The sequence below is a fragment of the Ursus maritimus genome, unplaced genomic scaffold (genome assembly GCF_017311325.1).
Source record: "Ursus maritimus isolate PB19 unplaced genomic scaffold, ASM1731132v1 scaffold_32, whole genome shotgun sequence".
Lineage (NCBI taxonomy): Eukaryota > Metazoa > Chordata > Mammalia > Carnivora > Ursidae > Ursus > Ursus maritimus.
Window position 1 is genome coordinate 19,289,042 of NW_024425786.1, and position 17,093 is coordinate 19,306,134.

Consider the following 17,093-nt stretch of genomic DNA (forward strand, 5'->3'; position numbering starts at 1 on the left):
GGGGGGGGGGGGGGGGGGGGGGGGGGGGGGCGAGGATCCAGGGCTTACTGAGCCCCAGTGACAAAATTATCAGACTCCAACTCCTGCCTGGCCCGTGCCTTTTTAAACCAAAATAGAATTTAGTCATCAAAACACCACGGATTGCACACCCAACACCAAACTCCAAAAGAGTAGCCTGTATTTTTTCAACTGGATTGGAATTTAGTTCCAATAGTAACTTGGCTTGAAAAATGATATCAGCAAACATGTGCTAATCAGCAAACGTGCTTTCTACGCGCCAGACACTGTTAAATGTGATCTGATTTACTCTTCCCTAGAATGTTTTGCCGTCAGTAGTTCTGTGCCCCGGTGTATAGATGAGGAGATCGAGACCAGAAAAGTTGTGAACAGCCCAAGATTACACCATTCCTCTGTGGGAAAGCTGCCGTTCAGAACCCAGGCACTTAACGACGCTCTGGGCACAGAGAGCTTTCTAAATGACTACCCCGAGAGCACGTGGGTGGGCAGATGCCCCAGAGGCCAGCGGAGGACCCCACTGAGGAAAGCCGGCAGGCGGACAGCAGTGGGCGGAGCAAACGGGCAAGGGGGGGGGGCGGCCCCTGCCCAGCTCCAGCTCTCTGGGATTAGGGAGGCGGGCAAGCATTGTTAGTTCTTTCCAAATTTTCACAAGAAGGTGGAAATCCAGATTCTTAGTTGAAATCTTCTTTCAAAACAACAAAAAAACAGGGGCGCCTGGGTGGGGCAGCCCGTTCAGCCCCCAGGTCATGATCTCAGGGTAGCGAGACCAGCGTGGAGCCTGCTTGGGGTTCTCTCTCTCTCTCTCTCTCTTTCATTCTCTTAAAAAAACCTGTCCCCCATCTCCTAATTTTTAAAATGTTGGCAACTAATTTAAAAAATTTTAAACATTGTGCTGGCCCAACAAAAGTTCTCAGTGGGTCAAGCCTGGCTCATAAGTCCCCTGTCTTCTATGTGACACTGTATTGCTTTCCACTCAGGAAGGTCATTGAGATATAAAAGGAAAGTTTTTATTATGAATAGTTTGGGGGTTTTTTCTCTAAGAATAAAGGGAACAGGATTTTACCCTCAAAAGGTATAAAACCCGTATTAGGACCATCACCACATATTGGCATCGTCCCCAGGGTCCAGCACAGCTCTTTGCCCGCAGTCGGGATTTCGTGTTGTTGAATGACTGAACGAATGAATGAATGCATGATGGTGGAGGACTTTCTTACCTTCTTCCTTTCTCTCTGTGGACTCTTCCTCTTCCTGATCTTCTTCTTCTTCAATGAACTCTTCCTCTTCCTCATCTGTGTGTGACAAAGAAGAACTGTATGAGGACGGAGCCAGTTCCTCGGAGGAGCTGCTCAAAGGGGCACCAGGCTGGAGACAGCACCTACCCAAACCCCTTCCACACCCAGTTGGGACCACACGGCCATGCGGTGACATCAGTGGCCCCAGAGGTGACGAGCTTGCCAAAGCTAAGCTGCACAGAGGCCTGCTTCCTCCTGCCCTGGCCTCCTCCTTCCTTCCCACACCCCTCCAAGGGAGGGAGGTTCAAGACATCCCTTTGTTCTAGGAGCAACAGCAGCTCCTATCACTTGACCTGCCGGTGACCAGAGGGGACTTTGGGGGAAGCACACTTGGTGCCTCTGCACGTCTGCCAGTTAGACCGAGACACGTCCCCTGGGGGGAATGGACTCCCTGGTTCTCAGGGATCAGAGTCCTTGTCGTGGAGGAATTTGCTCAGCCCTTGAAATCTGCTTGCCTAGCACTCCCTGTCCAGTTTTCCTCATTCCACAGCCTCCAAAGGGGTGGCCGTGGGGTGGGGGACATTTCTAGGGTCATCTGCTTGATAGCTCTCTGAAGCTGAGCCCCAGACAGACGGCGACCTGCGTCCTCACCTTCCCATCCTGGGACATGGCCTTCACGCTCCGCTAACAGGGAACGTGTCTGTTCACCCTCCCCTCCCAAGCCACTTCCTCAATGCTTTGGGGCCCTGAGCCCCCCAAAGCCAGAGCATTTGTCAAGAGTGTGCATGGGGGGTTTGAAAGAGTTCATGCCTCCAAAATGTCAGCCTGATTTCCGGCTACATAGCTGGGACCTGTGCATAACCCGGGGGTTTTTGTTGTTGTTTAATTATTACCACAATTAACTGCTCTCAGCAGCATCGGCTGAGCCCTTCCTGTGTGCCCAAGTGTTGTGCCAAGCGTCTTACACGCGTTGTCTCATCGACTCCTCCCCAGGGTCTCTGGAGCCAGACGGCCCTTGGTGGAGTCCGCGTGGGCTACTTACTAGCTGTGTGGCCTCCAGCAAATTACTGACCCTCTCTCGGCTTTATTTCCTTAACTACAAAATGGAGACGACGATAGAAACTACCTCGTAAAGGTAAATGACAGAATTTAATGAGTGGGGTATTTTGGGGTTCAAGCAGATCTTCGACACGATTCTGAAAGCCTGTGGCAGAGCCAACACGAGACGTGCGCGCTCTCTTTCTCAGCTGGTCACCAGAGCATCACCTCTCAAGTCCACATAACACGTGGCACAACTGGATCTGCTCTCTCTTTCTCTGTTGCTAAATAGCTACCTTGCAACGGTGTGACCTTGAGCAAATTATTAAATCTTTGTTCTTCATCTGGTTTCCTCATTTCCCCTTAGTACTTTCCCCTATTATTGCTAGGGTTATGTTGTTACGATGGTTATAGGTACTCTGTGCGAGAGTAATCACAGACAGAAGTGAGGAGAGAACACAGGTCCGTTAAGGTGCCCGGGTATCAGAGAGGGTAGCATTGGGAAGCTGAAGCTAGGACCAGCCTCGGGCAATAACTAGTTTTTGTCTGGTGCCTGACAAACCCCTCAGCATCGCTCTTTTATTTGTTTCAAGAGCACCATGACGTGGTCATTATTAGTAGGCCCACGTTTTAACTTAATTTTCGAAGTTAGAAAATGAGGCTCAGGGGTGCCTGGCTGACTCTGGCGGAGAAGCACGTGATTCTTGATCTCGGGGTCTGGAGTTTGAGCCCCATGTGGGGTGTGGAGATTACTTAAAATCAATAAAAACTTTAAAAAGGAAGAAGAAAATGCAGGTCGGAGAGGGAGAGGAGCTCACCACAGGTCACGCGGTAACGAGTGGTAGAGCCAATATTTGAACTGACTCTGCCTGACTCCAGTTGCCATGTGCTCTTTCTGGGGCCCCAGGCCTCCTGCAGTGGATCCATACATAATTTACTGAGCGACAACTATGTAGCAAGTACTGTGCGAGGCTCTGGACTCAGGCAGAAGCTGGCTACAGGAGTCTGACTGTTTGCTAGTGGACCTGCCTCCAGGTGGGGCTCAGCAGCAGGGAAGCAGATTTCCAGGGGCGGAGCAGGGGAACAGACACCTGGCGCCACCCCCTCCTTTACCTGTCTCAAAGTCGATGGCCCTCAGGGCGTCTGCTATGTGCTCTAGGTCCAAAGTAAAGTAGTCCATGTTTTCAAAGCCCTGTTCTGTCTTCCCCAGCTGGCAACCCTTGGAAGCTTCCACAATGCTGTGGGGGAGGGAGAGAAAAAGAAGAGGCGGGGTGAGATTTCTGGGTCTCAGTGAAAGAAGGGGGGGGTCTTAGCTCCAATTCACAGCAGTGCACACATTTGTGGCCACACCCAGGCCTTGTATCTAGAGGCTCCCCGTGGAGGGGGGGTATTTCCTCTCCAGTCACCAGCAGAATGGAGGGGCCAAGAAGGCAGGGGATGCAAAGGCCAGGAAAGCTAGCCCGGGTCGAGACCCTCCCAGCCGACCTAATGCAAAGGGGGAGGCCCACTGGGCAGAGATCAGAGGCCCTGGTGGGACCTAGGGCCTTGGATCATAGTCCTGGGGAGACACTGACCTTTTGATGAGTTGCTTAGCACTCTGTGGGGGGAAAGAGAGACAGCGAAGGGTTAGGAGTGCAGAAGAAGTGGCCCCAAGAAATCAGCAGAACCAGTCACAGAGCCACAGATGGGCCCTCGGTGCTATTCCCTAGCCTAGCTGGGACGTGCTCCCTGCCCAGAGTTGAACAGCACTTGGGTCTTTTCCTCCTGTTCATGGTCCACACAAGGTTTTGGTCATCACTCTAGGACCCTTCCACTGTCATGGCAGGAAGCTTGGATTTTCAGAGTATCATTCTAAACATTCTTAAACTCCCAAATCTTCAAGACGAGAATCATATCCTAATCACCTTTTTATACCCAATGTCTAGCCCAAAGCCTGGTCCACAGTATGTGCTTAGGAAGTTTTTATCGAGCTGTGAAATCTTATCGTTGATCCTTTTCTGTCTCCCCAACAAGCTCTTCTAGGGCAGGCGGTATCTCCCTCATCTCTGTTGTCTCTACTTCTGTGGCTGACCTATAGCATGTGCTCAATGTAACAGTCTCTACGTGAACACTGTGTTTGGCAGCTTACAATGCCATTTCGCAAACATCTTCTTATTTGATCCTCACAAAATCAGTTAAGAGGAAAGAAGGTAGGAATCATTGCATGCCCATTTTACAGATGAGGACGCTGAGGCTTAGAGCTTTAAATGGCTTGCCCAGGGGCACGTGGGTGACCAGCGATGGAGCGTGACTTGCACTTTAGTCAGAGCTGGTGAGTCGAAGTGACCACCCACACCCTCCTCGTCCTGCTCACCAAGAGGAAGATGGCCCCGCCAGGCTCGTCCAGGGACTGGATGGCCGTCTCCACCAGCTTCGTGGACTTGTCCAGTTGCTCCCGGTACTGCTGGATAAGGGCCTCGATGAAGCCAAGCTTCTCCTCCTGCTCCCGCGTGATCCGCTGCAGCAGCTCACTCTTCTTCTCGTCCAGAATGGCGTACAGCACGTCAAACTTCTGGCTGAGCTCTTCCTTCACCTGGTGACTGTTCTCCTGGGGGCAGAAATCTCAGAGTCACACCCTGTGGGGTCCTCCTCCCTGCTCCTGGCACGTCCTTCCTGCGATGGGTGTGCTAGGAGTCACAGGTCTGAAGCGGGAGGGGATCTTACTACACCCCCATTTTACAGGAGACAAAATGAAGGCCTAGCAAAAAGGAAGCCCTTGCTGAGGTCTCGTAGTCCCTTCGCACACCAGTAACGTTCGGAGGCTGGTGTCTTGGAGAAAGCTAGCCCCTTCCTCAAAATTAGAGCTCCAGGGTCAGATGGGATGATTGATTCTGGGCCCCCTGTGTGCCCCGAAGTCACTCTCTCCCTCCCCCCATCCCCCATTTTAGGACAAGACTGGATTCAGGAAGCTCTGCCTCAGTTGGTCCTAACAGGGGTGGAGAAACAGCATCTCCCCTAGCGGCCTCCTCGTTGAGGCTCCCTTCTCTGCAACATAGTCTCCTGACCTGTAAAACAGGTATAATAACCGTATCTCATCAGCCTGGGGGCTCTAGTACCCTCGAACAGGCTGCGAGCCTCGCATGAGTAGTAACAATGCCCCCTTCTTCTTTTGAAAGCACCCTTCACACAACTCTTCGTCCACCAGGAGTGTGATGTTCCTTTCCCCCCATCTCATCTCCAGGCCCCACCTCAAGTGGCGATGGGAAATCGTGGGTGCTTTTGCAGGGATAGAAAAGTTTCCTTCTGCCCCTACAGTCTGGCTACTCAGTGTGGTCCATGGACCGGCATGTTGGGCAAACCCCGGGAGTTTGTTAGAAAGAAATGCAGAACCTTATGCCTCCCTCCAGACCTACTGAATCAGAACTTGAATTTTAACAGGATCCCAGGGTGATCTGAATGCATTTTAAAGTCTGAGAAGCTTTAGTTCACCACACACTGGGAACAATGCTCTGAAAACTGCACGTGCTGAAGAAATACTGAGAAGGATTGCTGGGATGCTCCCTGAAGTCAGGGATCAGGTCTGTCTTGGTCACCACCCCATCCCCAGCGCCTTTGGCAGGGCCTGACACACAGCTGTGTTTCAGAAGCGTTTGGTGAATGAGTGGATGAATAGATTAGTTGGTCCCCACTCCACCATTCCCAGTTGAACACCGCAGCCTCCAGGCCCCAACCTGTAGCCACAACCCACAGGTGAGCCTTCACCCCAGAGACCTGGCTGCACCCAGAGGCTTTGGACCCCCAGACAAGGGCTCTTTTCCCCCTCACCTTGGTCACTCGACCAGAGTCCTCCAGCTGAGTGATGATGGTCTGCATGCGGTCGTTCCCCGCCACCAGCATGGAGATACAGTTACTCAGCTCAGTCTAGATGGCAGGAGGGGTGGGGGATCAGGAGAGGAGACAGAAGTGGTCTCAGGGCCTGTATTCTCAGGAGCGGCACCCTCCCTCCCCTCTCTGCGAGAAAGAGCCTCTTTCTGAGGTGCTGCTCAGATCCAGAGCAGAGAACGTCAGAGAGATACCGCGTCCCGGATGTTGCAAATGAGGCCCAGAAAAAGGGGACGTGAGCAAAATAGAACAGCAACGTACTGTCAGAGGAGGGGCTTGTTTCTAGGAAAGAAAGGATGCAGAAAAGAAGTAGAGTTGGAGAGTTCTAGAAGAGAAAGATCAAGAGAAGAGTGGGAGGCAGGGAAGGAGTGTCCGGAAAGAGGGGCCACACCTTACTGCGTGGGCAGGATGATGGGACTCCCACAGGCCTGGGGGCCCAGGAGGAGTGTTCTCGGCTATTTTCTGCTGCAGGAGAGGTAATCAGCCCAGGAAGAAGTATCTGGGGCCTGAAGCACACTGGGATTTAGAAGCCGTGGCCTGAGAGGACCCTGGCGGCCTGACCCAGGGGCCTGGTCTCTCCCCTGTGGCCACACCCAGGTGCTCTCAAGTGGCTCTAAGTATAACCCATGAGCTCAGCCACCTCCCCCAAGAGGCAAGGGCTGCTGTCCCTGTGGCCTGGGAAGTCCCTCCAGAGGGACTATTCCCGAAAGGCCGGCTCAGCAGATCTACAGGGATCAAAGCCACATCCTGAAGCATCTGGCCGTGCCCCGCAAGCCCAGGCTGGGGGTAGAAGCGGCACGGGCCAGTACCTTCTGTCCCTGGAAGACGCTCTGCAGCGGGGCTACCTCACAGGCCTGGTGAGCCCCAAACACCTTGCACATGGAGCACGTGGGCACCTCACACGTGAGGCAGTAGATGTTGATTTTCTCGTCTTCATGCTCCTTGCACATGGGGTGGCTGCCCTTCTGCGGGGGCCGACTGCAATGGAGAAGAATCACAGGTCAGATGGGGGAGGGGGGGTTTGGTCCCGAGTCCCTGTCTCCTCCCCAGCTCCACGGGACCACCCCGGATCTAGGGCCTGAGCTCTCAGTGACTGGCTGCCCCCAGTCCTTTTCATTTTCTGGAGACCCAGAAGCAGGAAAGCCAAGTGACACCAAGGCCGTCCTCGTATCCTTGGACTCCAATACCGGTGAAGGAGCTGGCCTTAGGCCCCGCCAGTGCCGAACGTGGTTGTAGAGTCCCAGGGTCGGAACTGGAGACCATTTCTGGGAAGGGGAAACTGAACCCCAGGAAGGTGAATTGATTTGCCCAAGGTCACCCATCAAGTCAGGGAAGGGGAGGCAAGAGTGCATTTGCTCTAATTATAGTCCCCGTAGCTCTTGGTTCCTGCAGGCCGGACTCTGAGCAAAGCAATTTATACACATGGCCTCACTGAATTCTATATTTAATCCACCGGACTGTAACCGCCGTCAGAGCAGGGAATCTTGCCTGTTCTCTTCATCTCCGCAGTGTGCAGTGTGGGGCACGGCCTCAGTGGTGCAGGTGGAGAGATCGCGTCAGTGAGCACGCCCTGAGGGCGGCCCCAGGCTCAGAGAAGGAAGAAATGCGTGGGCCCCAAGTCACACAACCAGGACACGGGCAGCCCAGGCATGGCTCACAGCTTAGCCTAAGCCTTGACTTAAGGTCCACAAAATCTCTCCAGTGTCCAGAGTTTTCTCCTTCCCAAACACACATTCTTAGAATGCTTTTCTCGGGGCGCCTGGGTGGCACAGCGGTTAAGCGTCTGCCTTCAGCTCAGGGCGTGATCCCGGTGTTCCGGGATCGAGCCCCACATCAGGCTCTTCCACTATGAGCCTGCTTCTTCCTCTCCCACTCCCCCTGCTTGTGTTCCCTCTCTCGCTGGCTGTCTCTATCTCTGTCAAATAAATAAATAAAATCTTAAAAAAAAAATAAAGAATGCTTTTCTCCCTCGGTCGCGTTCTCTACGACTCTTGCATGTTATTTGTGTTTCTCTCGAGGCATCAGTTACTTCCCATCTGAGGCTCAGTTTTTTGGGTCTAAGTCCTACCTCCCCAGCTAGACTATACGCTCACTTAGAGCCAACCCCATGTCTACACTGCCGTTGCTTTCCCAGCCCCTGACACAGCAAGCCTCTCACAAATGTCAGATGGTGACTGTCCCCCGTCCATGTCAACGCCTCACCTCTGAACAGCCTTGCACAACTGGTCACACCCCAGGCATGATTATCTCCCCAGGTTCTTAACTAAGTCCCTTTCCAGACTTATCTTTCTTTCATCTTTTAGCCCAGGGTCCCCCATGCTGGCAGGGGTCTCTCTTTGCCACCTGTCTCTACTCCCACTCGGGGAAGGGAGCTCTGGAAGGGCCGTAGCTGCAGAGGTGAGGTAAGACCCTGAGGTCTGGTGCCCGTGCCCTCTGCCATCCCCAATGCCCATTCTCCCAGGCATCAGCACCTGGGTTCAAATCCACACTGTTCTGCCACTCACTCATTTTGTGACCTTGGGCAAGTGATTTCTGCTCTCTGAGCCTTGGTTTTATCCCAGAGCTACCGGGATCATGGCAGCTGTCTGAAATGAATGTGTTGAGCCCAGCACAGAGCAGACCCTCCAAAAAGGGCAGCTCTCCTGACATCTGACTATGTGGAAAGGTCCCGAAGGGTTCAGACATAACAGACTCTTCATAGGTCGGCACTTGGGGCAGGGGGCCCATATTTAGGTGCCATATCGACTTTATTATTGTGAGAATGATCGGCAATATAGCCGCACTTTTGTAGTGTTGAACTCAGCAACTCAGAGGCCATAGCAGTTCGGAATGTCCGCCTGGAGTCAGACAGGCAGGCTCCCTCCCAGCTTCACCGCCTGCTGGGTGCCTCGGGCAAACCTCTGACCCTCTCTGAGCCTCTGTTTCCTCATTGGAAAATGCGGGTAAGAATGCCGTGTGGACTGCCGTGAGAATTAAACCGGGGTCACGCACAGAAAATGCTCAGCACGGTGCCTAGACCCAGGAGGTGCTCCATAAATATTTGATACATCTAACACTTCCCATCAAAGCCCTATTTGAGAGTCGCAATAACCAACCTTACCACCGGTTCTGCAGGCGGGAAATGAAGGCAAGTTCCCGCAGAGCATTAGTAACAGAGTCAGACTCGCGGACGGTTCGCCCAGTCAGGGCTTTTTCTCACCAAGATTGGTGTGTCACCGATGCTGGGGCAGGCCGCTGCCTGCGGGCAGCACTGGGGGACGGTTTGGGACCAAAAGCCCCGAGGGCAGCAGCCTGGGAGTCTTGTCAGGGGTCCGGATGTGTAAAGAGCTCCCTGGTGGCCGTGTCTCTCCCCAGTTTGAAGCCACACACTGCACAAACTCTGTTCCCACAAATTCTGCCCAGGACAGAGCTGCTGTTTCACCAACAGGGGGACTTGGGGCCAGATCGGGGCTGTTCCCCGGCCATTTCTCTTTCCAGCTGGGAAAACTTGGGCAGCTGACGTCACCTCTTTGAGCCTCAGCTTCCTCATCCGTGAATGCGGATGATGAAAGTCATGCCCGATCCACAGGGGTGCTGTGGACAGCGCGAGGAAGCTTCCCCAGTGCCCACAACGATAGCTGTGGCTTTCGCTATAGAGAGACCAGCTGTGTTCTCTCTGCACTTTCCTCTGCTTGTCGTGGCCACTTAACTGGCCCCAGTGCGTCCCTCCCCCTGTCACATCTCGCCCTTCCCCTGGTTCCTGTCTCAGTCTCCCCTAGGAGGGCAGCCTCAATGTCTGGGCTCTTCCCATTCCCTGAGTGACAGCGGGAGCTGGTGCTGGGGACAGAGAAGGGCCTCCATTCTGCCTGAGGAAGAGGGAGAGGGCTCTCTGGACTGGCGAGTGTCGCTCTTCCAGCCAGGGCACTGGATCCTGGGCAGACGGGAAGGAGCTGGGGAGAGCGGGGACAGAGCGGCTGGGGAGGGAGGATGGGCTCCCCGCAGCCGGGCGCACTGACCTGGAGCACTCCTGCTTGTAGATATCAATGATGTTCTCCACCAGCAGATTCCTCTGTAGGCCGTACACTCCATGACGGTCCATGATCACCTCATGGCGGCAGGAGGGGCAGCGGAAACGGCCTCCAGACATGGACACGGAGCCAACCCGGTTGGTCCAGAAGGGATTTGCGGCCTGCGGGTGGCAAGGGCAGAGGTGAGGCCTGGGACAATCTCCAATTGTCCTTCCTGCTTCCCCCAACAGTTCTCGTCAAACCATTTGACCTAGAGCTCCCCATCCTGAGATGAGAACCAGCCCACTTATAACGGGGAGCACCTCAGAAACAACTAAGCGAGCGTGGGAGTCGGCAGACCTAGGCGCAAGTCGCGGTTATCTTCTGAATGACTTTGGGCAAGCAAACTTCTCGCTCCAAGCCTCCACCCCATTCACGCAAGGGGCATTATCATTAGAACCAGCTCGTAGGGCTGCTAATTCAAAGATAAAATTGTGAGAGAACATTTTGTAAAATGCTTCTGGGAACCTTGAATCCTGCCTCCCAGCCAGGACACTCCTCCCCTTCCTTTGTTCAGGAGATGGATCCCCTCCAGCCCCATATTATAGGGAACCGGCCTCGAATGGGAAGAAGCCTCTACTGCCCAGGGCCTCCTGGCCACCCTCCTCCTCCGAAAGCTCTGGGCCCCCTGCCACCAGGGAGCTGGCTCCCTCCCCAGGGGTCTTGTTTCTCTCTCCTCTCTGCCTGCCTCTCCCACTTATCGCTTGAGGCATTTGACTCCTGATTGGAGAGTCAACTGCGGGCTCAGGGCAGCGGTGGGGGAGCTGTGGGCAGGGTGGGGACGGGAAACACGCGTCATGGAGAAGGAATGGGGCAGCCAGAGCCGCCGCCGAGCCCCCTTCCGTCCAGAGGCCTCTGCAGGGGCTTCGCTCCAGACGGGAGAAAGCCAGCCCTGGTTTAGAAGTCCTGCACTAAGAGAGACTGGCTTTCACCACAGGCGTCCTGAGTGGCCACCTGGGGCCCGGGACCCAGCCCTCCCCAGCGCTCACCTGGAAGATGTCATTGGCACACTTCCGGCAGAGGTTGTGCTGACAAGGCAAGATGACCACTGGCTTGGTAAACATCTCCAGGCAGATCGGACAGATCAGCTGCTTCTCCAGGTTCTCCATGGGGTTCCCATCCTGGATCAGGCTTGATTTATAATCCATATTGTCAGGAGGTGTGGGGGTTCACCTGGCTGCCTCCTTTGCCTGCCTCGCTCTACGCAGACCTGGGGTCTTGCCTTTATCACAAAATACCCACACAGAGCCTCTTTGCCTTCTTCTCCTGGTGCCCAAATTCTGTCTTGGTCTGAGGCCCCTCTGATATTTATAGCTGGGTCCCGGTCACATGAGCCCCAGGAGGGGACCAGCTGAACATTCCGATGCCAAGTGGCTGGCTGGGGCTTGAGTTTCCTCCAGGCCTGAGAGACCGGCCCTCTCAAATCACATGTGGGGATGAGCAATCGCTGTTCTCCCGGGAGGAGGGTCGTAAACAAGAACAGCCTGTTCGTGGGCAGGCCTGGGGGGAGGATGGGGTACCAGAGTTTCCTCCAGAAACTAGTGTCTCAGGCTGCCAAGCCAGCAAGGGGACCCAAGGAGTGGGCCACTGGGATTTGCAGGGTTAATAACCAGGGATCCCTCACTGACTAAACCCCCTCTTCTAGAGTACTGAGTAGCTCCCAAGAAGAGGGGTCAGAGCAGCCCCTCTCTCTGAGCCCATCCTGAGCACAGAATATTGCTAGAGACCTTGAGACCCCACCCCAGCTAGCCCAGCCCTCTGGCAGCCGTTGGCCACTATGTTCACTCTAATGCTGAAAGGGCTTACTTGAGACATAGTCCAGTGCCCTTGATTTATAGATTTTGACCCTGAGGTCTAGAGAAGGAAAGGACCTTATCCAAAGTCACTTAGAAAGTCAGTGACAAAGCCAGGAATCTTTTTCATTCATCAGACATTTCTCTGAGTACTAACCATACATCAGGCACCAGGGTGACAGATAAATGAGTAATCCGTTTCCCTGCCCCTAGAACCTCACAGCCCAGGGAGGGAGGCAAACAGAAATAGCTATCACGGGGTGCCACGAAGCCCCACCTGGACACTTAGAAATTATCCAGATATTCCCTCTGCTCTCTGCACAAATTTAAATTTTTCTCTATGTTCTGTGGGACATCTTCTGTGTTGGCAAGTAGAAATCATTAGAGTAGTTCTGATGGCTATTTTTAATGCGGAATCTCATGCAAAGGGATGCAGGGGCCAGCCAGTGTCAGGTGCTGGGGCAAGAGTGAGAGCAGTGACAGCGGGCCTCGAGGATGAGCCGAAGAGACCGCGGAACATGCAGGAGTACCCAGGGTCTCACGAAAGAAGGGCGGTAGGAGAGGAGGTTGGGTCACCTCAACCTGAAAAAGAGATGATGGTTGGAGCCTTGAGGCAAGAACTAGTGAGTAGTGAGGGAAGACGAGCCAACCTTGGGGTGAGGGGAGGAAATGAGAGCGAGAACCAGTCATAGAAAGAGGAGGAGGGGGGCGCCTGGGTAGCGCAGTCGTTAAGCATCTGCCTTCGGCTCAGGGCATGATCCCGGCGTTCCAGGATCGAGCCCCACATCGGGCTCCTCCGCTGGGAGCCTCCTTCTTCCTCTCCCACTCCCCTGCTGTGTTCCCTACCTCGCTGGCTGTCTGTCTGTCACATAAATAAATAAAATCTTTTTAAAAAATTAAAAAATAAAAAAAAATAAAAAAGAAAGAGGAGGAAGCCCAGAGGACAAGAGGCTGGGGGATGTTTTTTTTTTTTTAAGATTTTATTTTTAAGTGATCTCTATACCCAATGCGGGGCTTGAACTCACAAATCCAGGATCAAGAGTCATAAGCTCCACCGACTGAGCTGGCTAGGTGCCCCATGAGGCTGGGGAACTTGAAGGAGAGGGTGCTCCCTGCCAAATGTTAATGGCCAGTTTTTGTCGGGCACCTACTTACCGAGTGCCAGGCACTGTGCGAAGAGGTTCGTACGAGTTATTTACTTCATTTCATCACCCCAACAGCCAACAACGTGAGAACGATTCTATCCCCATTCCACAGATGAGCAAGTACAGAGCATAAAGTAAGTGGCGTGAAGCAACATAGCTTGCTAGAAATGGCTCTAGGACATGAACCCAGGCATGCTTGACTCAGAAGCCCAAGCTCCTTATTGTTTTTTAAAGATTTATGTATTTATTTTTAGAGAGAGCACGCGAGTGAGCAGGGGGAGGGGCAGAGGGAGAAGTAGAGAGAGAGAGAGAGAGAAACAGACTCCCCAATGAGCGTGGAGCCCAGTGCAATGTGGGGCTTGATCCCACGACCCTGAGATCATGATCTGAGCCAAAATCAGGAGTTTGAAGCTCAACGCACTGAACCACCCAGTCACCGCCCCCGCCGAAGCTCCTTCTGTCTCTACTGAACTGCGGGTCAGCACTGCCAGGCCAGCTAGGTGTTGGAAGAGGGGGCAGGATGAAAAGAGGCCATCCCTTCTTCCTTGCTCACACCTCAGCTTTGTTCAGGTATCAGATAGCACTGTTCTCCAGGAAGGTGGACCTCTCCAAGGCCACACGAGACTAAGGCTTAAGCCTATCATGGTAATACCATTGTCCTTCGTCTAACTGATATAGTTATGGCCTAGGAGACCCAAGGGCTCGTGGAAGTGGGAGAAAGATAAAGGACTTCCTCCGTGATAAAAGGTGAAGTGCAAAAGGAAAGCTTCATTCTTGCCTTTGAATGGGGGCTGGGAGCGGTTGGGGCAGCTAGTTTGCAGCCCAGAGCAGGGACGAGTCTCCGGGAGACATCCACTCCCTGGAAAGAGCAAGGAGGGACTGTAGAAAGCACGGGTGACATTGATGCCATCACTGTGCTGCCAATTTACCCACCCCTGGACCTTCCCCCCTCCTGACTATTTATGATGTGAGATAACAGGGGCGCCTGGGTGGCACAGTCGTTAAGCGTCTGCCTTCGGCTCAGGGCGTGATCCCAGCGTTCTGGGATCGAGCCCCACATCAGGCTTCTCTGCTAGGAGCCTGCTTCTTCTCCCACTCCCCCTGCTTGTGTTCCCTCTCTCGCTGGCTGTCTCTCTCTGTCAAATAAATAAATAAAATCTTTGAAAAAAAAAAGATGTGAGATAACAAACATCGTCATAGTGTAATTACTCTGTTATTTGCAGCAGAGAACACTCTGTATACAGTCAAGTCTCCACCTCCTATATGCCAATGATCCTCACATCTCTAATTCCAGTTCAGACCTCTCTCTCTCCCTCAAGCTGAAGATTTGTTAGAGATCTCTCCTGGGATGTCCCAACAGCACCTGGAACTCCTCATTCCCCCAAACAGAGCGCACCATCTTCCCCCACACCTAACTCCTCCTTGCATTTTCCTTGTCTCGTGTCTCAGCGAACACCACCACCATTCACCCGTTTGCACAGACCAAATAACTGAGAGCCGGCCTTGGGCTCCCCATCCCTCCACTGCACATCTGGTCAATCTCTGCATCAAGCATGGGTCCGTCTTTGCTTCCCACCTGTCATCTTACCCCCATCTGTTTGTGAGTCTGATTCTCCTTTCGGACCTTGAAGACTTTGAGGGTAAAGACTGTCTCTGTTGATTCTGTATACCCGGTACCCGGCACACAGTAGGCCCTCAACAAATACTTCTTAAATGAGTGGACTAGGGAAGGAGTGAGTTCAGTAAGGGAGCAACAGGGTCACTGTCAGACTTGGGAAAGATTGAGATACTTGAGCGAGGTGTTTTTTTTTGTTTTTGGTTTTTTTTGGTTGACACGTTGGAGAGAGAAAGTGCTGGAAGATTGAGAGGGGGTGATGGAATGAACAATTCAGCCTCAGAAAGGAGAAGGACACTCTCTGTCTTGAGTTGGGAGGAGAGGAAAGAGGAAAGGATGGAGGTGAGAATCAGGTGCTGGGAAGTGGAGAGAAAGGTCTTCCAGTTGATGACCTTGGTCAAGAGGGAGTTGAGGCCAACTTCTGAGGCTAAGCAGGGGTACGGGGAGCATGAGTGGGTGGACCAGCCAGTGCAGAGTGTAAAAGGAAGTCCCCTAGAGAGGCCTGGAAGGGCTGTGTGAGGGCAGAGGAGCCTTGCTGGTGTTTCATAACCATCGTTTTCTATTTGCGAGGAGCCATTCACATGGTTCTGTTGACTTTGTCCAGCCGCACTTGGCAGTCCAGGTGCAAAAGCCACGCAAATGGACAGTGGGATCCACTCCACCTGGGCCTCGGCCAGGCCAGCGCTGCTGAAAGTCAAGAGGTGAGGAAGGGGAATTCCCACGTGGGCCACGCTGGGCATCAAAACATGTCTTGTCACTTAATCCTCCCAACAGGTCTGCAAGGGGGGTATTATGATCTCCGTTTTCCCAGGAGGAAACAAGATTCAGAGAGTTAATTAGCTTGGCCAAGGTCACACAGCCACAAGCGGCCGAGCAGAACTGGGGTTCACATCCAAGGTGGTCCGACTCCTAACCCAGTGCTTCTCACGCTGAAGCATTTATTGAGTGCTTACTGCGTGCCAGGCATTGTGCTAAGCCCTTCCCAACCATCCTCTCTTGTTCAGTCCTCAAAATAACTCAGTGAGGCACGGGTCATGATTTTCCCTGTTTTGCAGCTGAGCAAAGGGTCTCAGAGAGGTTAAGTCACTTGGCAAAAGACCCCAGCCACTGAGTGGTGGAGCCAGGATCAGAACCAGGAAGTTATAAACTAGTGTCATTACCAGTTGCTGGAACATACTGGAAAGCTATGGATTGACAGATGAAAAGACAAGGAGTATCAGTGGTACATCTGATCCAGAGCTTTTGACATTTTGCTGCTTCCCTCTTTGCACATCTCCTTGCTTATTTATTTATTTTTAAGCTTTAATTTATTTGAGAGAGAGAGAGAGTGAGTGAGAGAGAGAGAGAGAGCATAAGCAGGGGAAGGGGCAGAGGGAGAGAGAGAAGCAGACTCCCCTCTGAGCAGAGAGCCCGATGTGAGGCTCAATCCCAGGACCCTGGGATCATGACCTGAGCTGAAGGCAGACACTTAATCGACTGAGCCATCTAGCTGTCCCAATTTTTACTGTTATTTTTTAATTTTTAAAAATTTTTACTGTATATTAATGAAAATTTCGAACACCCAGAAGTAGAGAGAAATGTACAATGAGCTCATGTAACCAAACCCAGCTTCAACTGCTACCAACAATTTCCCAATCTTACTTCATCTAAAACCCCACACACTTCTTTTGTCTGAAATATTTTTTAAAAGATTTTACTAATTTACTTGACAGAGAGATACAGAGTGCCAGAGAGCACAAGCAGAGGGAATGGCAGAGAGGGGGAGAAGCAGGCTCCCCCCTGAGCAGGGAGCCCAATGCAGGGCTCAATCCCAGGACCCTGAGATCATGACCTGAGTTGAAGGCAGACACTTAACTTACTGAGCCACCCAGGCGCCCCTTGTCTGAAATACTTTAAAGCAAATCTTAGACATCAAGTAATTTCATCCATAAATACTTCAGTAAGCATTTCTAACCAATAAGGATTTTTTGTACATAATCACAATGCCATTAGCATATCTAACAAAAATAATAAGAATTTCTTAATATTATCTAGTTTCCAAACCATTTTCGGAGGACGCAGATTGCCTCAAATGTCTTTTACAGTTCGTTTTACAAATGAGATCCAGATAAGGTCTCACACATGGCCTTTTGGTGTTTTTGTCTGTCTCATTGATCACTTTTAATCTGTAGTAATTGCCTTCCCTCCCATTGTTCTGTGCCACTGATTTGTCAAAGAATGATGCGGGGTATTATGATTCTCATTTGGACATATCAGGAACTGAAGTTCAGAGAAGTCGAGTGACTTGCAGAAAGAACGTCACCCAGCTAAGAGACAGGCCTCATTTGGGACTGCCCCCAAAGTCA

At 52.4% G+C, this 17,093-nt stretch overlaps 1 protein-coding gene across 1 annotated transcript; it reads right to left on the reverse strand.

Moving 5' to 3' along the window:
• Positions 1-951: 951 nt before the first annotated feature.
• On the reverse strand, positions 952-11,851 carry TRIM63 (tripartite motif containing 63). Its single transcript, XM_008694572.2, has 8 exons — positions 11,185-11,851; positions 10,145-10,317; positions 6,959-7,127; positions 6,093-6,188; positions 4,642-4,875; positions 3,863-3,885; positions 3,402-3,526; positions 952-1,307 (listed from the first exon to the last, which is right to left on the reverse strand). The coding sequence occupies exons 1-8, from the start codon at positions 11,341-11,343 to the stop codon at positions 1,114-1,116; spliced, it is 1,173 nt and encodes a 390-aa protein (XP_008692794.2). The 5' UTR covers positions 11,344-11,851; the 3' UTR covers positions 952-1,113.
• Between the last annotated feature and the right edge of the window lie 5,242 nt (positions 11,852-17,093).

Coding starts and splice junctions, on each gene's coding strand:
- TRIM63 (XM_008694572.2), bottom strand. CDS start 11,343: ATGGATTATAAATCAAGCCTGATCCAGGATGGGAACCCCATGGAGAAC. Junction 7,128..10,144: donor TACAAGCAGGAGTGCTCCAG/GTCAGTGCGCCC, acceptor TCTCCATTGCAG/TCGGCCCCCGCAGAAGGGCA. Junction 3,527..3,862: donor GCTAAGCAACTCATCAAAAG/GTCAGTGTCTCC, acceptor CCTCCCCCACAG/CATTGTGGAAGCTTCCAAGG.